This window comes from Solanum dulcamara, chromosome 10, assembly GCF_947179165.1.
Source record: "Solanum dulcamara chromosome 10, daSolDulc1.2, whole genome shotgun sequence".
In the NCBI taxonomy this organism is placed as follows: domain Eukaryota; kingdom Viridiplantae; phylum Streptophyta; class Magnoliopsida; order Solanales; family Solanaceae; genus Solanum; species Solanum dulcamara.
Window position 1 is genome coordinate 69,765,398 of NC_077246.1, and position 25,600 is coordinate 69,790,997.

The 25,600-nt window shown below is 35.0% G+C and overlaps 2 protein-coding genes and 1 long non-coding RNA gene across 4 annotated transcripts; 1 reads left to right on the forward strand and 2 right to left on the reverse strand.

Annotated features, from left to right (window-relative positions):
* Positions 1–4,066: 4,066 nt before the first annotated feature.
* On the reverse strand, positions 4,067–14,689 carry LOC129870076 (uncharacterized). Its single transcript, XM_055944659.1, has 18 exons — positions 14,347–14,689; positions 13,536–13,605; positions 12,608–13,237; positions 12,316–12,507; positions 12,062–12,175; positions 10,041–10,099; positions 9,739–9,805; positions 9,528–9,579; positions 9,329–9,421; positions 9,067–9,150; positions 8,507–8,931; positions 7,255–7,316; positions 6,368–6,437; positions 5,718–5,798; positions 5,524–5,625; positions 5,192–5,316; positions 4,864–4,984; positions 4,067–4,349 (listed from the first exon to the last, which is right to left on the reverse strand). Exons 1-18 carry the CDS (start codon positions 14,409–14,411, stop codon positions 4,251–4,253), a joined length of 2,511 nt encoding a protein of 836 aa, XP_055800634.1. The 5' UTR covers positions 14,412–14,689; the 3' UTR covers positions 4,067–4,250.
* Positions 14,690–18,603: 3,914 nt separating this feature from the next.
* Positions 18,604–20,477, reverse strand: LOC129870897 (uncharacterized). 2 transcript variants are annotated; one of them, XR_008762157.1, is made up of 3 exons: positions 20,392–20,477; positions 19,610–19,647; positions 18,604–18,728 (listed from the first exon to the last, which is right to left on the reverse strand). It is a non-coding gene; the product is annotated as an uncharacterized LOC129870897 (long non-coding RNA). The 2 variants fall into 2 exon arrangements; XR_008762158.1 differs by lacking the exon at positions 18,604–18,728 and adding an exon at positions 18,756–18,799.
* Positions 20,478–21,459: 982 nt separating this feature from the next.
* Positions 21,460–25,220, forward strand: LOC129870664 (CDP-diacylglycerol--glycerol-3-phosphate 3-phosphatidyltransferase 2-like). The gene is made up of 7 exons (XM_055945500.1): positions 21,460–21,894; positions 22,752–22,849; positions 22,942–22,992; positions 23,157–23,270; positions 24,374–24,430; positions 24,515–24,600; positions 24,707–25,220. Exons 1-7 carry the CDS (start codon positions 21,492–21,494, stop codon positions 24,825–24,827), a joined length of 930 nt encoding a protein of 309 aa, XP_055801475.1. The 5' UTR covers positions 21,460–21,491; the 3' UTR covers positions 24,828–25,220.
* Positions 25,221–25,600: the final 380 nt, after the last annotated feature.

Consider the following 25,600-nt stretch of genomic DNA (forward strand, 5'->3'; position numbering starts at 1 on the left):
GAAGTGGATCGTGTCGAGACTACATGTACTACTCCCCCAAGGTTCTTATAGAGAGTGCTATAAAGGTTTCAAAAAAAATTGACAGAAAGTCATATCACCAAAATATGCATGGGCTAACACACAGTAAGAGTGAGAAAACTGTCTAATCCCGCTTGTGCTACCCATAAATGTTATGAATACGCCGTGGATTGTGCCAAGGCTACACATAATTCTACCCCGGGTACTTACAGAGGGTCTCATAAAGTTTTCGAAAACAAATTAACCGAAATTCATATCACCAAACTATCAATGATTTAACATACATAAAAATGAGAAAATCGTGTAATTTTGCATGTACGGCCCCTAAATGCTATCTTCATGTGTGGCTTTCTTCGTCGTCTAACAGCATGATCCACGAGGAGCGGCTCAGATTCTCGGATTCACTAAACATAGTAGGCATGGAGTCTTCATCGCCTCCTATTAGCCCAAAATGATGCTCCATGTGAATGACAGTCGTGCTCGTCTTGGTCCCGGGCGTGCCCTTTCAAGAAGGACGAGCTATGTGATGTCAATGTCATTAATGAGTTCTACCATGTTTATCCTACCAGTAGTCATATGCTTGTCACAAAGATTAAGCCATGCATGCGTAAGTGTTAACAAAATCAAACTGTAAAACTGCGAATGACTCATTAAATCAGTTATAGTTTGTTTGTAGGTGTCTATTACTCAGATAATAGTAATTCTAAAGCCAATACATGCAACAAACCTCGACTTCTAGAAGGGCTGCATTTATTATATGAAAAGTCGATATAGACTATGTCCGTTGCTGCGATGATTCATGATAACTTGACGAATCCCACGGCCATCATGTCGGCGATACATCATTCAAATTTCTACAAACTCGATGCACCCTGGCACCCACGCACTTGGTGCATCCTGGCATCGTACATTGTCGCACTCCGACATCATGCACTGGCGCACCCAGGCGCCATGCATCATGCACGACTACTTCACGCGCAATGTACCAATACACATGTTGTGAAGTTGCCAACATGCGGATGCTCATGCCGTGCAAAAATCCAAATAGCGTAAACACGAGGCCATGCTTCATGCATAACAATGTCACATGCCTTTTGTTTGGCCACATCTCTTTGAGGTCAAAAAGTAGTAAAATGGATGGAGCTAAACCAACAAGCCAAATTGTCATGCCAGTATATAATGAACACTATTTATTATTTATATTGTTCACTAATGCTATGTACCTCGTTTTCTGCAATTGGTTATCCAATATTAAAACTGACATTCACATCCGCATTACTAAGGTATTTCGAACTCGAAAATCATTTTATTTCATCATATTTTCACTAAAAATGAATAAAAATCCTCTGCCAAATTGGGAAAAATTGGAATTGAATAGGATAAAGGAAGTTTTCCAAAAAATTGGCTGGACCAAAGAACCTTGCGGCAGTTTGTCGAGTTAGATCTCGATAAAATACACAAAATCAAAAAAATCACAACATGCGAGGCAAAAGGTTATGAATGTTTTAAGTTTCACCAATTTAAAACTAGTTTTCTAGTTCCACTCTTTAATTCGGTTTGCCTTTTTATCTTATTCAATTTTTATTTATATAGAATAGAGAAAAAAGACATAAACACACCATTGAAGTTGTCCCATTTTTTCAAAAAGAGATCTTAACTTTGCGGGCGTTCTATTACCCCACAAAACTATTGAAAACCTTTGTAAATGGACCATTTTAACCCATTTTGGCATCTGTAGAGACTATCCTTGAAATCTGCCAATAATTTTTAGGAGGGAATACACAATATTTTATACTAATCTTTCTCTTTTATGCGGAATATAGAATTTCCCTATTTTCTATTTTTAAAAAATTGATTTTCTTTATGAAATTTCATCTAATTTATTTTTTTTGTTATTATTAAGTTCACTTTTAATGAACGATTACTTGTAGTTATATTTTGAGGTGACTTCAAAACCTAAACACAAAATATATTTTGATTTCTCAAATTTAAAAGAAATTAAGAAAAAATTATACCTTTTCAGACAATAAATTACTTTTCAGACAATAAATTAAATCAAATTCTTGCCTTTTGAGCTGATTTCATTAGAGAGAGTACAAAAATGGCCTCATCGGCTCTTTTTAGAATTTGGGAAAGAAGAAGGTGTATTTAATAAACAAAAGGAATGAAATGTGGTGCTTTTTTATTGGTTTTGGGAAGAAAAAAAGAGAGCCTCGCGCGCGTTAGCCATGTGTTGACAGATGCCGGGCCAAAATGGGTCAAAATAGTTCATTTACAAAGGTTTTAAATAGTTTGTGGGGTAATAGGACGCCCGCAAAGTTAAGGTATCTTTTTGAAAAAAATGGGATAACTTCAGTGGTGTGTTTATGTCTTTTCTCTATAGAATAATAACGTCAAAGCTTCCATTATTTAGTTAATGCTTCAATTTTTTAAAAAAAAATCATCAATACTCAATAATGAATTTAAAATTTGGATATATTTTTCTATTTATATAAATAATAAAGATTGCATATATCTTATTAATAGTCGCATATTACAAGTTTAAATTCATATATAATTTGATATTTGAGCCGAGAGTAAAGTAGAGTTGGAAATATTTGATTGAAAGCCTCCACGAGTAAGTATACTTGTCAATTTATCCGTGTCTTCTAAAAAAAGTAAATTATGTAAAATATCAGCCTATAATTTGGGACTATTTAAAGGAGATTTTGAATTGATCGGGATTAAATAGACAGTGTATACTTTATGTATAGTTAAACTATATTTAGTTTTTTAAGTGTATCATAATGATAGTTAGTGTATAACTCATGTAGATATAGATGAGTGCTTTTAGTTCGAAGTATTGTAGGAATTTAACACTTAAATTAGGAGATGCTTTTAATTGAAGGTATTATAGAAATTTAACATTTAAGTTAGGAAGTTCATACTTTTAAGGTAAAATAGATGTAGATATTCACTTATTATATACGACTATACATATATTATAAATAAAGAGTGCGCTTGGAATTAAGAAAAAAAAATCATGTCAAGAGCATTTATATGTAATCTAGTAAAACAATATGAATTTTCGTAGATATAATGTTATATAATATTATATATTGAGATATGTAACGTAACATTATGTTGGACTGTATTTCTTTGAAAATTACCAATTTTGTTCATAAATCGCGTTCAGTGGATGCATTTTATGCCTTCTCATATATCTCTTCATTTTTGCTTCCTTTTTTTTTATACTTGAGCCGAGAGTAAAGTAGAGTTGGGAAAATTGGGTCAAAAACTTCCACTAGTAAACTTACTTGTCAATTTATCCGTGTCTTTTAAAAAAAGTAAATTATGCAAATTATGATCCTATAATTTGAGACTGTTTAGAGGAGATTTTGAATTGGTCGGAATACAATAGTCAGTGTATACTTCATGTATAGTTAAACTATATTTAGCTTTTCGAGTGTATCATAATGTATAGTCAGTGTATAGCTCATGTAGATATAGACGAGTGGTTTTAGGTTGGAGTATTATAGTAATTTAACATTTAAGTTAGAGAATGTTTTTAAATGAAGTTATTATAGTAATTTAACATTTAAATTAAAAGTTCATGCTTTTAAGATAAAATAGATGTAGACATTCACTTATTATATATGACTATATACATATTATACATAAAGAAAGAGCTTGGAATGAAGAAAAAAAATCATGTCAAGAGAATTTATATGTAATCTAGTAAAACAATATGAATTTTCGTAAATATAATGTTATATAATATCATATATTAAGATACATAACGTAATATTTATGTTGGACTGTATATCTTAAAAACTACAAATTTTGTTCATAAATCGTTTTCAATGAATGCTTTTTATGCCTTCTCATACATCTCTTATCATAGTGTATACAGAGGTCAAACCAGAAGGTTTCAACCTTTAAAAAAAAAATTGGATTTGACTTATTATATTTTTATAAATATGGATTCAGATTTAATATGTTTTGCAAATTGTGTGTGGGGGGGGGGGGGCGTCAAGAAATGCTTGGGCAGCTTGGGCAGCCAACAAAATATACATTTGAAGCTAGAATACATAAGATTGAGAATGGTTTTACAAATACAATAACGAAAAGCCCTTTTTTGCTTTACACCATTTTTACTGATCATGGTCTTACTTTAATGAATAAGCAACTGAATACAAAAATTATCACTTATATGATAGTTACCAATATTGTCATCATATGAATCTGCATCTTCAGGTCTCTTGTATTTTCTTTTCAAACTGTTGGCCATTCATTTCCTTATGCTCCTCATTCACAGTTTTGTTATCATTAACCTCCTCGGCCGGTTTACCCTGTTTCACTCAATTATTTTTATACCGGATATTAGAACCAACCGTAGTTTAGCTGTTAAGGAACAAAGAAACGAGAAGGCTTACGTATTTTTCAGACAGAAGCCATACTACATATTGTCTCATTGCTTTGTAGACTGTTATTTTATTGTCATATTATTATTGCAAGTATGGTTTGTTGAAACTTAGGGATAAGGTTTTCGTACATCATGCCCTCCCCAGACCCCACTTGTGGGATTACACTTGGTATGCTATTGTACAAAAGCCATACTACTACAACTTCAACCACCTATGAGAAATCTGTAGTTAAACTATCAAATGCTAATTCTTTAAAAGGGATAATTGCATCCCAATCTTTTGCACTTTGGAATTTTACATATATAGGAAAATATATGACGATTTCATTAGTATTTAGTTATTTATGTTACAAGTGCACATGTGATGTCTACAACTGCTAGAAAGGTGATACCCAATCAACTAGATTTCATCCCTAAATTGGAGAAATTTTAGGACATACCTTGCTGCTGTCACGCCAGCCAAGTCCAAACGGTCTGGAGAGCAAACTGATCTTTCTAGCAGGTATCTCTAGTGCTGATTCTTGGTTGCCCCCTACAGGAGATGAAACTTGCTGCGTAGATCTATAAAAGAACATATTCTTCCATGTTAGAGAAAATACAAGATATGCATTAATGAAGGTAGTATGTTTTTCTTATTACTACATAGTACATAGGCATGTATTGTCCTTTGGCAACCAATGAAGCAGTTGGAGTTAAGAACACCACAATCACCAGGGCATAGTGTTTAATAACGCGAAAAAATTAGAACATTTAAGCATGGGTATATACCTTGGAGAAGGTAGTACTTTATCTTGCCCAGATTGGTACTGCAAGGTAGCCTCCAACATCGATTCTGCCATAACCACCCTCTTTTCCATCTCAGCGAGGGAAGCAATGGATTCTTCATACTTTTCCTGCAAGTTGTTGCAATGACACGCAAGATGTTCAACATATCAACCAACAAACGTCATATTTGCAATTTAAATTCCACCATCACGCATGAAATAATGAACTAGATAAGTTTGAGTAGAAAATCACAAAGAATCCAGCTGAGTAAGAATTCCCAGATAAAGAACTAGAAATCAAAATGTTTCACCATGAAATTCGATCAAAGAAGAAACCTGTAGCAATTCAGAGGCATGTCTTTGAGCTTCTGCATCTTGTTCAGCAAATATACGAGCATCTTCTGTTACCCTCTGTTCTTGCTCCACCCTCATCAAAAGCTACAATAAATAGATAAACCCAAAATTGAAAGAAAGGGTGATTAGGAGATAATGTTACAATGCATCATCAAACAAGTGACTAAAATTGTCACCTGAAGCATGGCATTCTCTTGTTCTTGCTTAGCAACAAGGGCCTCTCGAAGCTCAGCAACATGTCTTTCTAATTGCTCAACCTGAGTCCAACAGAATTGTGATAAATTCATTTTTTTCAAGGAAAGGAGGGCGATATATGCCAAAAAGCAATCAACATATTATAGAGCAGAATATGAGGAAAAAAGACTATAAAGGAAATAAATATAAAAGCTCTAAATCCAAATATACAGCAGGTAATGGTGATGCAGTCTATTGTGCTAACGATCTAGAAATTCCTCTAGTCTTCTATCCATACTGAAAAGATGTATGGAAGCACATAGTTACACTCGAAGTAAGCCAAAAGGATTCATGGAACATTGTGTTATTTATCGATGAATGTGGTTCAGGTGTATATTCAGGAATGAAAGTTGTATTTACTGTCAAGAATCAAGTTCAATCTGGGATATCAATGTAAGCAGGAGCAAATTATAAATGTTAGACCAGCTCTATAACAGGAAAGGCACATAAAATGCAAGCTTGAGGAAATGGACTGGAAGCTGGGTTATTCTTTTTCCTTTGTTTTGGGGGGTTGGGAGGAGATGAGCTGGGGATATGACTTCCTACTCTGAAGAAAGAACATAATTCATTTATAAAGTAGCTTCTTAAGTACCCTTGCGCTCAACTGCCGCCTGTTATCCTGCTTGACCATCTCCATCAATGCAGTTTCCAACTCCTCAGATCTGTGGACATGGGAAAAAATGAAGAAAAGGATATCAGTCCCCTATCAATATGGGATCTAGTTCCCTTAGCTTCGTCTACACACAAAAAGGTAAAAGATTTCATCATTCTGAAAGCTCTCAAATTAGATTTGCAGCAGAAGTTGAGAAATATTCAACTTTAAAAAAACCTCCTACAGTTTAACAGGTTCCATAAATGGACAATTGAACTGCCACTCTGCAAACATCATGATTGTGGATAAGAGTTTTTGCGACTTTTTCAGTGAGCTTGAGGCTGGCAGGGATGAGATCAACTTGCCCTTTCAGAAGCTTCACTCGCCCTTAAGACAATTATAGCTGAACCTAATTACATTTTGAATATAAATTGCACCACCTTCCCATGTTATAATCTGGTCTCACTGCCCCAAACCTGAATATTGATGGTGCTGCGGGAAGAACAAGAATAAGGAGAAACGGTAGTAGAAAATCACAAGAGGCAGGATTTGGATGAGCAGAAAGGGGAGAGACATGGCCTCAGTTCTTTTTTCACCTCTGCCTTTCTCTTAAATTATGAAAAAGGGGGGTCACTGTCGATGCAGCCAAAGTACAACATTTGGCTTCAGATATAGGTTACAGCTTCATAGTAGCATAGATCATAAATTTTTGAAATTTTACCCAAAGGTATATTACTTAGCTGTTTCAAAATCAGCACATTCACAAGGAACACAAAGGAAAGAAGCTAACATGGAACTCCAACTCTCCCAGGACTAGTTTTGAGAAAAGTCAACCTGCACAATATTGCCTCACTAGATAAAGCAGCATGAATACACGAAATATGCACCTGAGTTCAGCAGATTTTTTCTCCTCCAGCAACTTGGACAACTCAACCTTCAGCCAGACCACCTGATAAAGGTCATGTAGTAATGTATGGAAAATAGATGGAAATCAGAATTGTGGATGACCAACTCAAACAATAGGTTATGATATTCAGATATTGGGGATATTACTTTGCGGATTTCCAGAACAACTGATCACTTACTTACACACACGTCTATAAACTCAGAATGAAATGATACAAAAAAGGATATTACGGAAAAAAATAGAGTTGGAAGTAGGAATATGAAGGATAACAAAGAAAGGGAGTGGAGGGAAATGAAAAAATTAAAAAAAGAAAGTAGGAGAAAACTGGTGCATGCTTTACCATTAGAAATTCAATCAACATTCATTTTCTTGGTGCAGCAAGCTACTTACACATTAGCAAGCTAGATCACTTTTAAGTAAAAAGGTCGCATATGTCCCCATCACTAAAACTCTATCAGTTATGAACCCCAATTTATCTGCTTTCTTTTTCAATTTCTTCCTATATCCCAACCTTAGGTACATATTGATTTGTAAATAAGCTTAAATCAATTTGATGTAAAGAAAAACTAAAGACCCTGCTTCAAGGACAGTCCTTAGTCCTTCTAATAAAAGTTCCTAACAGTAGAAGTTCACTTCAAAATGAGGCATCAAGCTCACTGCCCAGTCAAGTTCTGCTTTATCAGGCGATTCCTTCCAAGTTGCCCATTTAAAACAGTATTTACTTAAACAGAGTAGTATCTTGCTCCAAAATCTTACTTTGTTAATGACCATCCAAATTTCACCTATGAGCACATTTTCTATATGAATAGTTCGATAGTGCTAGAGCCCCCAGGGCCTAGCTCAAGTGGCAAAAGGTGGAGGATTTGTGGCTTAGGTCACAGGTTCAAGCCCCACACCATGCAAAGCAAAGCCTGATATTTAAGTGGAGAAGGGTATAGGGGCCGTCCCATCATCCACCGAGTTTAGAAGGCTATGGTTGGTCCAAAGGGAGGGCCACAGACGGATTTCTCAGTTATTAAAAAAAAAAATCTATAGTGCTGGAAAGAAGAACTAATTTCAGTGCATTCTACCATTCCAGATAATTGTATGAAACAAATTCTGAAGTCCCCATTTAAGCAACAAGAAGACAAAGCAGGTAAACCAGGAATTATAAAAGACGATCAGGGAAAGAGGTGCAAGTTGAAAAGACAGACTTAATTGGAGTATGTATGGGAAAATAGGAAGAAAGTCACCTGTTCTTGGAGATCTGGAGCAGAATGTATTTCCACATTACCATTAAGGTTCATGTGAAGTTCATCCACATTAGCAGATGCAGTATCTGGTCCAGACGCATCATCATTCATCACTTCATCAGTTTTTTTATCTGTTTCAGTGGTTCCAACAATTACAGATCCAGGATCATGCTCAAAACTGGAGAGTTTAGAAGCTAAACCCTGACAGTCCCTCCAAACTCGAAGTCCTTTGAACCTCTCTTCAACAGCAGCCTTCACAGCCGGTCGATGCTTATTTCTTAGTTCTTCTAATCGAGCTTCATTAACATTTTGATAGCCCATGCAGGCTGTCAGCACCAGTTGACTGCTATCGAATGTGGAGCCAGCAAGAGACTGCAACAGGGTCACTGCATCCCCTGCATCTTTTGTGGTAACTAATGCAGGTCCTGAATAACGAATATGTACATCACTTTTGAGCTCCACAAACAAGAGAATAGAACAACAATGGCAAAGAAGAAAAGAAGCTTGCTATAACACAATGTTTAGAAACTTTTTAAGTCTCATGAATTAAAAAAAATTACCATAAAGCTCCATCAAAGCAAGTGCGGTATGGAATAACATCACTCGGTTTCCTTCAAACAGAAGTACATCCCAGACTCTAAGGACTAAGACCAAAAAAGAAACATGAGAAAGGGTAAATAACCAGTAAGACAATTCAAGAGCCAAGAAGAAGGTTCAGGCAATTGACCTCAAACTGAATATCTCATCAACTTAAAACCTATAAATATGTAATATCAGCCACACTATGGATCAGAATTTTCAAGACAAGATAAACCAACTGACCACTTTCCCATGGAAGCATGTTCATAAATATGGAGAGGAACCATGGTCCAGTAACCCATGCTACCTGAACTCCCAGGTAATCAAGATGATTAACTGCACAGTTGCATCAATTGGGAAGTCAAAACATATGGCAATCAATATAATCAACAGAAATTTGGAAAAGGAGCTTGAATTAAGAAAGTGAGAACAAGAGACATACCCAATTTTGGAAATTTCTCCCGCACCAACACATCAAGAACAAGTTGGTCAACCTGATGAGAGACAGTGTAGCAAATAAAATTGTGATCTTTACATTTCGCACAATGCAATTTATGTGTTCAACAAATTGGGGGGGGGGGGGGAGTTGGGGAGTAATTGTATGCAGAAGAAATAGTGAACTGCAGCAAGTAGAAGCAAAACTTGTTTGTCACCTGACACTCTATCATCTCTTCTGAGTAATAGCCATCAAAATAATCATCTAGAATCCCCACTAGAGTCCTGTAAGTTTATCAACATTTTTATTCCACAGGAGTGAAACACATTTTGCACTTCAGACCAAATAAAACTCTTAAAGTGCAAGGTATTAAAGAACACAAAAGTTGCTCCAACTCTGAATTGCAATTATAACCTCTTGCTTTTGGAAGCGGAAAACTACTGAGAAGCACCTTTGTAGAACATAATTGAAGACATATCCATCTAGGAGAACAAGATGTAGATGAAGTTCAAAACATACCAAAATGCATTTTCCTCAGGCATTAGAAGCAATAGAAGACCAGCAAGAAAATTCATGGCCTGCATTATCAGAAGAGCAAAACTGAGCAATACCGAAGGGAAATGATGCGATCCTGAGAAAATCTAATCCACTTAGAAGAAGAACAGCTTGTGTAATGCCCAGACAGGTGAACCACAAGTTGAAAGAATCGGACCTTCATATGGAACTGGAAATGTATCATCATGTTTACGATCATGATATAAAGTTTCCCCCTTTATATCTTTTCATTCTATCTTACTCATAAGAAAATTTTCAAAAAAAGGTTCTCCCCTAGATCTTCTTTTACGATCTTTTGGTTCCCTGTTAGGTATTAGTGATAGGCATTCAAAAGAATGTGCAAAGCATTTCATTCAGGCTACAATTATTACTAACTCCCAGTAGCTCGAATTCGGGGTGGCTATCATTTGAAATTTTATCTGGTAACACTATTAAAAAAAAAACATTTATGTGGTGCTTGCCAAAACACATCTTAATTCTGCTTAAGTGAGTGCAAGAAGATTTCAAAGAAGAATATAAACGACACCATAAGACATAAATTTCGAACAGAAACTGGAAGTTGTGATGTAGCAACTGAAGATAAAGGATGCTTTGGGCAGTATTACAAACTTCAACAACAACAACAACAACAACCCACTGAAATCCCACAACATGGGGTCTGGGGAAGGTAAAGTGTACGCAAACCTTACTCCTACCAAGGTAGAACGGTTGTTTCCGAAAGACCCTCGGCTCAATAAAAGCATAAAAAGAGGTTAGATAAGGCTAAGAAGTTCAAAGCGATATGGGAAAGCAAATAACGAGAGCGAAACAGATAAAATAGAGTAATCAAAGTACAGAAAGTAATAGATAATAACAAAAATCAGAGCACAAGAAATTATATTGCGCTAATGCACCTACTAATAAGGGAGAATAACGAGACTATGTACTAGCCTTCTACCCTAATGTGGGTCCTCCACACCCTCCTATCTAAGGTCATGTCCTCGGTTAGTTGTAGCTGCGCCATGTCATGTCTAATCACCTCTCCCCAATATTTCTTCGGCCTAACCCTACCTCATCTGAAACCATCATGGTCAACCTCTCACACCTCCGCACTGGGGCATCTGTGTCTCTACTCTTCACATGCCCAAACTATCTCAGTCGCATTTCCCGCATCTTGTCTTCCACCTAGGCCACTCCTACCTTGTCCCGAATAGCCTCGTTTCTAATCATGTCGCTCCTGGTATGCCCACACATCTATCTCAACATTCTTATCTCGACAACTTTCATCTTTTGAACGTGAGAGACCTTAACTGGCCAACACTCCCCATATAACATAGGCGGTCTAACCACCACTTTGTCGAACTTGCCCTTAAGTTGTGGTGGCACCTTCTTGTCACATAGCACACAGGAAGCGAGCCTCCATTTCATCCACCCTGCCTCAATACGGTGTATGACATCATCGTCAATCTCCCCACTGCCTTGCATGATAGACCCAAGGTACTTGAAACTACTTTTCTTTTGGATGGCCTGGTCACCAAGCCTAACTTCCGCGCCAACCTCCTGAGGTGTCTCACTGAACTTGCACTCTAAGTACTCTGTCTTGATCCTACTCAGCTTAAACCCTTTAGACTCCAAGGTATGTTTCCAATCCTCCAGCTTAGCGTTAACTCCACTACGAGTCTCATCGATCAGACTATGTCATCCGCGAAAAGCATACACCATGGCACCTCACCTTGAATTTGTCGCGTCAATCCATCCATCACCAAGGCAAATAACTGTCGCACCAGTTATCAATCAAGAAAGAAAAATGTGGCACTAGTTATTTCTAGCTCTCCAATAAAGTGATAAATAAATACCAAAACTCAATCGATAACCAGTTTGTGATGTTTGATTTGCCAAGTCTTACGCCACATGGTCCATCCAAATGTCAAACATCAAAGCAAACATAATTAGTCCCCTACCACCACCCACAAAAAAGTGTAAGAGACCACTAGCAATAGAATTACCTGACAGTAGCCAACACAGGGATTATGCCGAGCATAGGCAGTAAGTAAACGCCTTAAAGCATTTCTTCCATCCTCGTCTAGAGCTGGATGTCCAGGAAATGTTCGGGGTAGATCCTGCATCAAAAAAGCAAGGCGAGATTGAAGCCAAAATGGATACTGACCCAACAGCTACATAAAATGTTGTGGTTACTGGAAAAGGGGGTCAATAAGTAGCATATTGGAAAGATAAAAAAAAGAGTAACATGTTCAGTGACCTTCTCAATTTGCCCTCTCCAATTTTCAGGAAGACATGCAGTATCTATGCTTGGGTCCACACAACTTCCATTACCCTTTGATACAGTGCTTTTATCCTCTGCATTATTACCAGATTTAGTGCCTAAAGCAAGCAAATCCTGGTAATAGGTCTCCACCCTGCGTGCCTTTACACCCACAAAGGCTTGCCAAAGCTGTGATGCAAGTATCAAAATTATACAAATAAAGCTGATGCATGAACTCAGATAACTCAAGGAGAAGCAGCATAAGAAGATTTTGAGCATTATATCTAACCTCTCCCCTGAGAGCCATGGGTACTCCACCTTGAACAAGACACTCCAGTTCTTCTTTCCAAGATGGTAAAGACTCGTGACATTTAGGAGCCAAATGACTAATATTTTCATTTAGATAAACATCTTGCATGGAACCCACTTCTAATTTGTCCATAGATTCTGATCTTTCTAAATCATAAAACTCATCTTCTGAGTCTTCTTCAGATTCACCTTTTGTGGCATTAGCCTCTTCAACTGCAAGAAGATGTTCCTGCAGACCACGTTCTTGCTCATTTTTGGCCAAATTTACCTTTTTTTTTACACGAATGCTCATCATATCCTCAATGGCATGTAGAGTTGGTCTGATCTCTGACCATATTTGGGCCTGCTGAGTTTTCCTCTCAACTGAGGTTGTTGTATCATCCTTCTCTATTGTACCTTCAAGATGACCCTCAGAACCACGCTTTTCAACAGTTTGATCATGGTCTTCATCTCCATTCTGTGAAAAGGAGCTTGCCTTCTGCAACAATGATCCAGTATCAGGTTTGCTGGAGTTGCCGTCTGCAGACACCCCATTTATGATCAATTGAGCAGGCTCTGCCTGCCGTTCCAAAAAGTCATTCCACCTATCTGACCTCTCTTCCTCTTCTTCCTAAAAAGAACGCAAATGGATTATGACAATCAGAAGAAGACTTTTTTCTTAAATCAAAGATCATCAAAGAAAGGTTTTTCATGGTTGCTGAGAACTGTGGTAGAAGTACAATGGACAGAAGCTTCTCCACATCATTCAGCTGGGGGTTTTATGCCTTCTTATGTAGCTAACTAGTTGGATGAAAATTCTTTTAGTTGAATCTTCTTCTTTCTTCTGTCCCTTCTCTCTTCTTTTCACAAACTGTCTCACCAATAAGCAGGACATTAAATAGTAAACCTGTAATCATGACAGATAGTACCTTGTAGATATTAGCATATTCACGATATCTTTGTACATGCTGAGGCCGTACAGAGAATCCATAAGCATCCCTGTTCATATTGATAGTCATTGGTCAAAAACTTCTAAGGAGAAAACTTTATTATAACAAAAATCTTGATGAGCAGAAGTTCCCAAAAATCACATTAAATTAGATATTTCTTCATGATTGAGCATTATTTTTTAAAAGGAATTTGTTATTTCAGAAGGTTCATGACAGCATTACAAAATTCAAAATATGACAATGCAAGCTAATTAAACACAATAATGTCCAAACAGCGCTCAGTAAATTAGCATCCACTGCTTCACCAAACACTCTAAGAACTGCTATTCAACACTTTCAAATCTCAGTCGGACTAATCAATACTCAATTTGAACTCATATATCAAAACAAAATTATAATAATCAAAAGGCATAATACATAAACATGTACTCAAACTAGCCTCAGCTAGCAAGTAAGCACTTCAACTTTGAATATACATATCTAGAGACCTCAACTAACAACTAAACACTCCAACTCGTGCCTCCTATATCTCGTGGACACACAATGCTCATAAATTTTAGAGGTATCTAAATGATCAATTTTGTAAGTTGGAGTGGCCAAGGCCAAATTTGAGCCTCTATTTATATATTATACCTAATCTAATAAGTTCATCTAAACACTAGAGCTACATATCATCACTTTTTTTTTCTTTATCCAGCAGCTTCAACCAATAGATCAAAACAGAGAGAAAACAATATACAAACAGAAATACAATGTAAAAAAAGGTAGAAAACGAACTGATTGTACATACCTATTGTGATCGAAAGAAATGATGCAAGGATTTAACAAAGATGTTTCTGCATTCTTCTTCATCATCAAACAAACAACAATTCTCCAAATCTTCACCGATAACTCTGATTCAAACTTCCTTCGCCCTTAAAATTCTCCGTAGAATTCGAAAAATGAGTCTATTTCTACTGAATTTCAAGGATTTTTTGCTAGCATTCTACTCAGATCCCTTCATATTCACATGGAAATAGCGAGTTTAGCGTCACGTTATTCTGACGGTATGTGCTGTGTGATTCCTTAGCACGGAGTTCAGAGTGAGAGTGAGGAAAAAGGGGAGAGATTTTCTGAGAGAGAGATCTCCGGGGTGTTGGATCAGGCTTATAAGGCCCCATTGGCTGGCCCATGACTTTTGTCCAAACTCAAAAAAAAAAAAAAAAAAAAAAATTGGTGGATACTTTTTAACAAAATAATTACTGATTTTAGGGATATTTTTTATTTATTACTATTTATAGTACTCTCTCCATTTCATATTAAATGAATTTATAAAGTAATGCACACATATTAAGAAAAAAATTCAAGGATATAATTTGAATCATAATTTTCACTATTGTCCTTTGTAAAATCATAAATATAACTTTGCAAGTATTGTGAGTTATCTCCTAAAAAATATAAAATTTTAATAAATGAAACGACAAATATGAAAAAAGTTTCAAACATTTATCTTGAACTTTGAACAATATAATTATTTTGAACAATGAAAAATCCCTCAAAAATTCACTTAATATGAAATAGAGGGAGTAATACATAGCAAAATTATGATGAATATGTTATGTATTAAAAGAAAATTATACTTGCAATATAAAATGTATTATAATCCATCCGTCCATACTTATCCAACATACTAAAAATAGATGTCTAACAATATTTGTCCAATTTATGAAATTAAGAGATAATTTACACTTAGTTCCTAATTTACCGTTATCATTAATTAGTAGTCATTTTTCTATTACATTTTTTAAGATATTGTATTTATTATATTCAAAGAGTGATATAATAAAACTACCCTTCTATTTATAGTTTCTTGAAAAATATTGTGCAAAGCCAATAATAAACAAGTAAAGATGGACGGAAGGAGTAAGTGTTTTAAAATATATTATGCTTGTTTGGTAAGAAATTGACACAATGTATTATAAGTGTATTAAAGTGTGCGATAAATGTATTATTTATAAATAAAATTCATATTATATGTGTTTTATAATTGTTATCTATGATATGTATTAAAATTGTATTATCAGAGTTCGATAAAAAATAAAAATGTTATTGTTATAGATAGTAAGCATTTTCTTAATATAGTATATCTATGTAAATTTCAAAAATAAGTGGGGGTTTTAGTTTGGATGCATGTATTCTTTAAAAAAAATATTTATTAAAATAAAGTTAATAGTGTTTTTTTTAATTTATCCATAATTAAATAAAAATTACTGCTTTATTTACTTTACTTATTTATTATTTTAAAATAGATTTTTATTTTTATTTATCTTTTTTAATATATCAAAAAAAGATAAATTTATTTTTCTTATTTTACTCTCAATATTAATTACTTATTCTTAAAATTATTTTTCAAGACATAAGCTTATATATCCATTAATATAGTTATTGTAATAAAATACTTATTAATCAATATTTTATAAGAAACGTGCAAACTTTAAAGTAAACAAATAAAAGTAACACATGGGAGTAATTAATGATTCTTGGTTATATAAACAAGAATAATGATTAATTTCTTCTTAAAATGTTTATTACCATTTGGAGAAGTAGTAGAGACCTTTCAACCGAAAGTACTTTTAGATCTAACTATTCCTTTTTCTCCTCCTTTTTTCTTTTAATCTTTTTAACTCTCTTTATTTTATGAAGAAAATTCGTGTTGATTTTACCGGATAGTCAATTTTGGGTAGACTTTTACAAACTTAGTTTTTAGTTTATATATTTATTTTATTATAAAAAACAATTATTTTTACAAGTAAAAGATCTAAAAATTACGATAGTTAATATTAATTGATCAGTGACGGCATGCCAAAAAAAACAAAAGGTCAAATTTTGACATGTCTAAATCATTTACAATAATCATGTACACTAATCAACATGCTCATTAATGTACCATGCTTTTGCTCATCTTAGGTGGCTAGTTGCTTCGATAGTAAATGTTCAATACTTTAAAAATAGATTTTTAATTTTATTTATCATTTTTAATATATAAAAAGATGTGTTTTATTATTAATATTAATTATTTATTCTTCAAATTATTTATTAAAATCTAAAATTATACGCCAATTAATATAGATATTGTGGTAAAAATATTCATATTAATCGTTATTTTTTTAGAGAAACGCAAAATTCAAAATGAAAAGAAAAAGTTTACTATAACTAAGAACCAACTTAAAGCCCCTTTTTAGCTTTTAGACATGTTTGCCTAATGTTAATTTTAAGCCATAAAGTTCTTAAAGCCAGTCAAAAATGAAAAGTTAGGATTTCTAACTTTTTTTTCCCAAGTGTTTAAAGTCATTTTGTTTGACCATGGAAATTATTTTTATATCCCTTATATTTTAACTAAATTCTCAAACTACCCTTTTTATTCTTTTAACCCTAAAATTCAAACACTTATTTTCAACATAAGCACTTTTATCCAAACACTCAACTGTTTATTTATAAAAATAACTTTCAGCACTTCAAAGTTCTAAAAACACTTTATACATAAAAAATAATTTTTTTAAGCCCATCCAAACGGGCTCTAACTTTGTGGGTGTAAACTTGCTCACATTACCGGTCCAAGCTTGAATAAAAGGAAAATTATGGTAAGCTGGCAGCCATGTGTTTCCTTTGTTCATTAACAAACAATATAGTTGCTAGTGAGCGGTGACAGACTTGTAACCATGGGGCTGCTTGACGTTCTTCTCCTTTTGGGTGAATTGAATTACACCGGCTCGAATGCCTTTGATCAAATAGACCAAAGAATCTGAGAGATTATGGTCATTACAAGAAGGTTCAGTTCAGGACAATTAGTATTTTGAAAGCTCCATAGTGACACAGTTTGTGAAAATAGCTCATTTTGCACAATACCAAAACTGGCAAAAGTATATTTAAAAGGATACATACACCAAAATGTTTATCATGTCATATACCACAAAGTGGCAACTAGTTAAGGGGCTAAAGAAACACTATAGTATATAGGGAGCCTAAATTAGTCATATGTTATGGAACAAAATTCGGAATGGAAGGTGGGATATTGCGCGGCGTCTGATGAGCATTTCAACAGATGAGTCAAATCTAATGCTTGTCGATGTCCTTCTGAGATATCTCCTTTGGCTTTGCTTTCTCCATTCCCCTACAAGATATCAATGGCATGTCATGTCCATCTCATACACAAATAAAGTGACGATTGGAACTAATAACCAAACAAGTAAAGGTGAAAAGCGTCAAGAATAAAATTCATAAAACAATTTTCTAGGGGTCTTAGGGCTTCTAACTATTAGAGTAAAACATATTGTTTCATGTTATTTATGCATTGAATTTAGCTATGATATTGCCAAACTTTTGTGGATAAAATATACAAGCTTCATGGTATGCCAGAAAACATCATCAGTGATAGAGATCCAATATTTACTAGCAAAATGTGGCAAGAACTTTTCTCTATGCTTGGAAACTAATTGGCCAGTTGTCGAGTCATACTAACAATAGCAAATGGGGCTTGATACTAATTGTACAAGTCGAATGACCAACTAGACCGAACCATTTTGAGACCTTTTGGCAGGTCTAATGTTGAAGAAGAAGATAAAACATTATGTTCCTCTCTTTCCTCCCTCTAATTTCCTTTCTTCTCTTCAACAAGGTACCTTTCTTTCTCCCCAACAGTATAATACATGAAAGACCAATAGCAGCATCAACAATAACAACATACCCAGTGAAATCTACTAAGTGGGGTTTGGGGAGGGTAGAGTGTACATAGACCTTACCACTACCTCGTGGAGGTAGTGAGGTTGTTTCTGAAAGAAAGACCGATAGCAGATGTGGCAAATTTTGAGTTATGGAGGAAATTAACAGGAAGAAAAGAACCAAAAACATTCTTAAAAGTAGACATATCTCTTACCATTCATCAACAGATAACTTTTGATGACTAAATACAAACTATAAGCTGAAGAATACTAACTACAACAAGATAACAAAATGAACAGACCAAATACTTGATTAGAAACAGGAAAGGGAAAGACGAGTAGATGACATACTTAGCAGCAGAAGCAGACTCTTCCTCGAGCCAGTGGCGAATTTGACGAACACTGCGCTTGAAGATGGAGGCAGACTGTTTAACGTCGCTCCTCATCAGTAAAACCACGGTGCTCACTCCCACAACTGTCAGTATAAAATTTGTGAATGTCATTCTGGAGATCAATCTGTTTCTTTGATTGTGAAATTGGTCGAACCTAGCGATTAATCAAGGGAAGATGAATATATGATTATAGTTTGCTTCAAAAGCATTACCCGAAAAAAAGAAAGAACACCATGATACAAATTACCATATCTGATTCCTAACATCATTTTGTTTACCAGATAAGCTACCATTGAATATCCATATTGATTAATTCAAGTCCCAATTTTTACTAGAGCTTCTCCATGGTAAAACTATTCTCTTTATTGGTTCCTTTAATCTTCCCATTTGAAAACACAAAATCGATATTAAGTTTACCTTTTTCTTGCAATGAACAAAAAGGTTTAGCCTTCTCTTTCCTAGATGTAATTTGACGAACAATGTTGCAGTCTTGAAAAATGCAACCAAGAGATCAAAGGGGATAAAAGCATAAGACAACTACACAGAAATAGCTGCATAAAGTTGCAAACCATGACATGAGACGACGACGACAACAACATATCTAGTGTAATCCCACGAGTGAGGTCAGGGAAGGGTAGAGTGTACACAGACCTTACCCTACCTCGTGGAGGTAGAGAGGATGTTTTCAAAGGACCCTCATGTCGAGACTGCAAATCAAAGTAGGTATGAAAAAGGAAAAACAACAATGAAGAAAGCATAACAACTATTAAGGAAACAGTAACAACAACAAAATATTGCGATAACTAAAACATAATAAACAACAAATGATGATAGAAATCAAAAGCAAGACACTATAAGAATAAGTTTAACATTACGACTAGCACCACCAAGCCTGAACATAATATATGATGTGAATTCGGCGGGTCGTCCTACAAATTCTGTCAAGTAGACATAAATATTGTACCTTTTGGATGGCTTATGCTGTCGGACAACTACAGAGACCTGTAAAAACGAACGAACAAACAAACATGCTAGTGTTCAGTTGTGAAGCATATGGTCAAGCACTTTGGCTGCATCGAAGTTCTCCTCTTTCTATCTCAACACAACCTCTGTTTAGATACAACTCAGAATGACCAGTGGAACTATACATTATACAATATTATACATAATGTGTCAACCTTGTATAAAGGTGCACAACTATTAAAGGTGCTTATACACAAATATGGGCTAAACAGGATATAATGTTTTTTTTTTCCACCGTTTGGAGCCGAAGCCCAACTAAATCCGGATCGCGCATGCAAGGCCCATTCAGGAGTAATATCCCAACAGAATTTTTTCGTTACTCAGGATTCGTCAGATTTGAAACCTCTGGTTAAGTGTGAGACTAACCCACCTTCCCAATACAACTTCTTTCTACTTCTGAATCTCGTAATAAAGGAAGAAAAGAAGAGTTTGATCTGCTCGACAACTCATGTCGGTAAAAACGAATTTAATGGTGTACTCCCTTTATGCCAATTATGTGACACAATTTATTTTTATGTTGCTCCTAAAAAAAAAGACATAGTAACAATTTAATTTTAAAATACACATTTAAAATTTATACGCAATACAAACATACTTATTTTAGATCAGACATCAAGTTAAACTATATCATAAATTGAATAGGAATTATGACATTTATTAAAGAATCTTAACATGACTTGTCCAATCAAGTTAAGAAATCACAAAAATAAAAGAAGAGATTACCGTGATTTAATGGGTAGCAGTTGAGATGAACGCCGTGAGTGAGAGAAGAGAACCGAGGTGTAATAGTTAGGGGTGTTTATCCTTTGGGTTGGTATTTGGTTAAAATGAAAATTAAATTAATTTATTGGTTTTTTAATTATTAATATTTAATTAATTAAATATAATTCATATTCATTAATTAATATAATTCGTAGTGGGATTTTACCTTATGTTGTTATTGTATAAATTAAATTACATTTTTGCAATGTTGAACTCCAGAAAAATACATTTGATTGTAAAATTTTTAAAAAAAAATCAAAAATAACTTTAATTTATATTGATGATCAAGTATAAGTCTAATTTTTAAATATCAATTTTTACTTTAAAAGCAAAAATTACTTATTTCAAGTTCTCATAATTTTCAGGGACAAACGTAGTAAAAAAAACATATCTCTTATAAAAAATATAAATTTTATTTTTTTAAAATGGTAAATTATCTATAAAATCATAACTTTATAAAATAAAAGACAAAGGCATAATAAAAATATGCATTTTAACTTGATTTCAGCTAAAATTTATTAACTCCAACTTTGTATACAACTATTTAAACTTGTCTAAAGTCAAATAATTAGACCTACATATTTTATGTGGCATAATACACATAAAACTCTCACGTAAAATGTCGCATCAGACATTAATTGTCATATAAAACACATGCAAAATTGAAAGGGCATATAGATCAAATTAAAAAACACATCAAATACATGCAAGCGCACACTTAAATTTATATAAAGTCAAATAATCAAACGCGCATGTATTATGTGGCATAATACATATAGAACCCTCAAGTAAAATACGGACATAAATTACCACTACAAAATTGAAAGACATAAAAAGGCAATCCGGTGCACTAAATCTCCCGCTATGTGCACGGTTTGGGGAAGGGCTCGATCACAAGGATCTATTATACGCAGTTTTACCTTATATTTCTGCCAAAGACTGTTTTTAAGGCTTGAACCCGTGACCACAGACTTGAAAGACATAAATATTAAATTAAAAAAATGCATTTATATTATCTGGGCTAACCTAAGCCTCGATGCGTATGATTACAAAATTTGACGATGCTCGTGGGGCTCAAACTCAAAGCTGTGGCCTCTATTTATGGCCACATGCCCTACAATTTGTATCGCACTTTCTCCTCCACCGTCGCCGCCGCGCCAACGATAAATTTTCCGGTGGTGTCGACACACATCTACCGTTGCCGGAGGATCTCAACTCCGGCCCCGTCGTCCGTGAAGGTCTCAGTTTTATTCTGTCAGGAAAAGGAGTATGCCCCTTTTTCAGTGAGGAATATTTCTACCACTGGCATGGGCTATACACCTGGTAACAAGGAGGATCACCATCGGGAGAAGACAGTGAGGTCGTCTTCGTCGTCATCAGCTCCATCAAAGTCTGCTAAACTGCTCACATTGCCTACAATTTTGACAATCGGACGTGTAGCCGCTATTCCGGTTCTGGTTACCAGTAAGTTTTTAGGGAATAATATTAGTTTTGTTTAACCCTAGCTTGATTGAGAGTGTGCAATGCGGTAAAGGTAGTTGTGATATCTGAAATTGGAGTGTAATTGGAGCTGATTTTCTCATTTTTGGTGAGTTTCAATGTTTGTTAAGTTGATTAGTAGAATTGATTGATGTATTTACTCTTCAAGAAAGTATCTATTCGTCTTGCATTGAAGTTACTCAATTTGACTAAAAAGTTACTCAATTTGGTGTGAGATGATGGTTACTAGAGTCTGGTCCTTGGTTTCGTAACTTATTTAGTGGTAGAGAGGACAGAGGCACTGATTTCCAGCCAAAATACCCCGAACTACGAAAAACTAGCGTGAAATAATTGTTTTGGAACTGGAATTAGGAAAAAAAGACTCTGCTTTTCATTTAGCTTTCCTTTGTTGAACTGCTAAATTGAGGAACATGGTGCATACTGATTAGAGACAAGAGACAGATGATACATTATGAGGAAATTGTCCTGGATCCTGATCTAAAGGCTCTATAGAACTTCTGAATATTTGAATAAAGGGAGTAAGTGTGTCAGACATCTGACCATTTAACATAGTTGTCTTGTTATTAGTCTATTGTATGCTTTTATATAAGCTTTTCTATGAGTGGCATATGAGTTTGCTGATCTATTTTATTTCTTAATCACAGAAATTCCTGGATTTTAGTTTCACTTGTTACACTTTACACAGCCATTACGACAAATCAGGATGGAAAGCAGAAGTTTATCAGAATTTCATAACATTCTCTGTTTTTTGGTTACATCATAATTTGTTTTCAGATGATACTCTGTAAAAGAAAACTGATTTTGTAGCCTTTTTAATATAGCATTCTATGTTGATAGCTGGTGGGGACCAACCGCTACAACAGGTATATTTATTGCCGCAGCAATAACTGATTGGCTTGATGGATATCTTGCTCGCAAGGTACATGCTTCTGCTGTTTAATAGAATCATTTCTTCTTGAATTATAATTGCTTATATCTCAACTTACAATTTGACTGGTTTGACACGTCCAGATGAACTTAGGAACTGCCTTTGGTGCATTTTTAGATCCAGTGGCTGATAAGGTATGTTTTCTCTTTATTCTTCAATTCACATGGATATTGCCTGGAATTATGACCAGTTTTCTAGCAAAATTGCTTCCATTATCCATAATGTTTGAGACGCTTGAGCATAATTGCTTGTAAGGAAGGAGCAGACATTTTTGATATAACTCTTTTGACTGCAACAGCTAATGGTCGCTGCCACCTTGATCTTGTTGTGCACCAAACCTTTGGAGGCTAGTGTGTTTGGACAATTGCCATGGCTACTAACTGTACCTTCAATTGCTATAATTGGCAGGGAGGTGAGTGATTTACTGTACTTCTGTTCATAATTGCATTTCCTTTCACATCGGCTGTGTTCCAAAGCGCCATAATGACATGCTTTGGAGCGTTATGGTTGCCAATCAGGATATTGTGGCATAACAAACTTCCTTGGATGACATTCTGAATAGCGAGGGAGGATTTAGTGAAGGAATAATGCTGCTTTATACTACTCCAATAAAGATTGAATCATAGCCCGCTGCACATTTCAGTTTTGATTTTACTTGTTTTTTCTGTTGATGGGGGGAGGTTGGGGCGGAGTTGCAGGGGTCTGGACGAACAAGAGGTAGTTTAGATAAAAAGTTCAAGGCAGATAGTAATTGGATCCATCATACATGTCAAATTTGATTAGCAATTTGAGCCTCTAGTATATTAGTAAGAAACTACAAATCTGTGTTATAAGGGAAAGGAAAATGATATTTATCTTGAGGCAAATTGTGTTATGCAGTTAATAGTACTTTTGTGAATTTGACTGAATTATTATCTTAATTCTCATGCGTAGATTTTCCACATATAAGTTTTTAGTTGTTTAAAAGATAATATCTTTGCTATAGTTTCCCACATAGTTTGGGATCACAATAGCAGTACTTTTTCTAGAGTTCCCTGAAGCTATTATTTATATTCTTCTGCTGAAATGAAATTTTAGTTGGAACTGTTCCTCTTCGAAGTATGAATATCTCAAGTAATGCCGGGAGTGATAAACTTCTCTGAAACACACAAGCACTGATCTGCTTAGATTGAAAAGAAAGAGGCATTTGAGAGCTCTTGAGGACATGGATTGGAACTGTGGGTACTCTTGATAAACCTTATTGTTAACTGGATGTTATTAAGTTTTGCATAGCATGCGATCTTTTTGATACTCTTTGAGATATCTTAGTCCATATCTAGCCTGGGAGTCGCTTTTGCTCAAGGTGCAATATCTGTTTTTCCAACATGATATTTATCATATGATGCTTTTTTATTGCCTTTTTAAAATGTACATCATATGATGCTCCTCCATGTTCCTTGAAAATCTTTACTGCATCTTTGGTTATTTTTTCATTGTGGATGAGTGATGAACATTGTTTTTTGTTTCTTTTTGTAGATAACAATGTCTGCAGTTAGAGAATGGGCGGCTTCTCAGGGTGGTAAACTTTCAGAGGTTCACAATCAACCTATATTATTTACTCTAGAGTAATCCACTTCATTATTTAGTTATCACAGTATTAAGTGATGAATTTTCCAGGCCGTTGCCGTGAATAACTTGGGGAAATGGAAAACAGCCACTCAGATGACTGCATTGACCATCCTTCTCCTCACCAGAGATAGCAGGTAACTCTTCTGTTATAAACTCATGCTAGTATTTGAAGGAAAAAGGGATGTTGATTGAGGATTCATGTGATTGTTTCTTTGACCTCTGTAACTATCCTCTCTGCAGTTTATCAGGGGCTGTAACTTTTGTAGCTTCTGGTGTGATCTTGCTATATGTTTCAGCATGGCTAGCTGTATGGTCTCTTCTCGTGTATATGAGAAAGATATCGAAAGTATTGTTGATGTAGAAATCGTGGCCAATGATCGCATTTTGGCTCATGCTACTAGCTGTTGAGAAGCAGGTTGTACACAAGCTGATCCATGATTCTGCAAACGGAAGCTGCCTTTTGCAGTTGCATCTCGACTATGAGTGAAGTTGCTAACTTAACTCTGACATCCCTCGCCCCATATTTATCCGGTGCACTTTGGTTGCGACAGAAAGAGAAACGAAAATGTTGGCTGTGTTCAACGTTTGCTTTTCCACTTCATTCTTTAACCATATTCTTTAACGAAACTGGAGGCTCAACAGGAATTATATCATCATACATGGAATTTGCTATATCTATTGTAATTGATTCTGACAAGAAAAATTTATAAGTCAAATATTATTCCGGTTGAACCGGACTGATTTATGGCTCCTTCGGATCAATATTGCTGATGTCGTAAAGCACGTTACACATGCAGTAACTGTATATCCTGCAATAGATTAAGGTGCATGGAGTCGTTTGAATTTTGATACCTCTCTCTGTTTAAGGTCGTTATTTGTTTTATCAGAGATGAAACATACGTGAAGAATTATCCGTCTGAGGTGAGCACCTGTTACAGTCTATGTTGCTAAAATCCTCTAAATAATGCACTAGGATCGTTTCACAGATTCATCAACATTTTTGAAGAATTTGAGCAAGGTTGAATGTCAACAAATCAGTGAGGGAAATGAATTGAAATGATAAAAAGCAACAACAACAATAACATATAACTGAAATCTAGAGAGACAGATGAAGTATATGTAGGCATTATCCTT

Excerpts from the sequence above, each read along its gene's own strand:
- LOC129870076 (XM_055944659.1), bottom strand. The coding sequence starts at position 14,411 with ATGATGAAGAAGAATGCAGAAACATCTTTGTTAAATCCTTGCATCATT. Across the intron at positions 12,176-12,315 it reads GGAGAGGGCAAATTGAGAAG|GATCTACCCCGAACATTTCC; the intron begins GTCACTGAACAT and ends TTTTTGATGCAG. Across the intron at positions 8,932-9,066 it reads TGCTTTGATGGAGCTTTATG|GACCTGCATTAGTTACCACA; the intron begins GTAATTTTTTTT and ends TTCGTTATTCAG.
- LOC129870664 (XM_055945500.1), top strand. The coding sequence starts at position 21,492 with ATGCTCGTGGGGCTCAAACTCAAAGCTGTGGCCTCTATTTATGGCCAC. Across the intron at positions 21,895-22,751 it reads TATTCCGGTTCTGGTTACCA|CATTCTATGTTGATAGCTGG; the intron begins GTAAGTTTTTAG and ends TTTTTAATATAG. Across the intron at positions 22,850-22,941 it reads ATGGATATCTTGCTCGCAAG|ATGAACTTAGGAACTGCCTT; the intron begins GTACATGCTTCT and ends TGACACGTCCAG.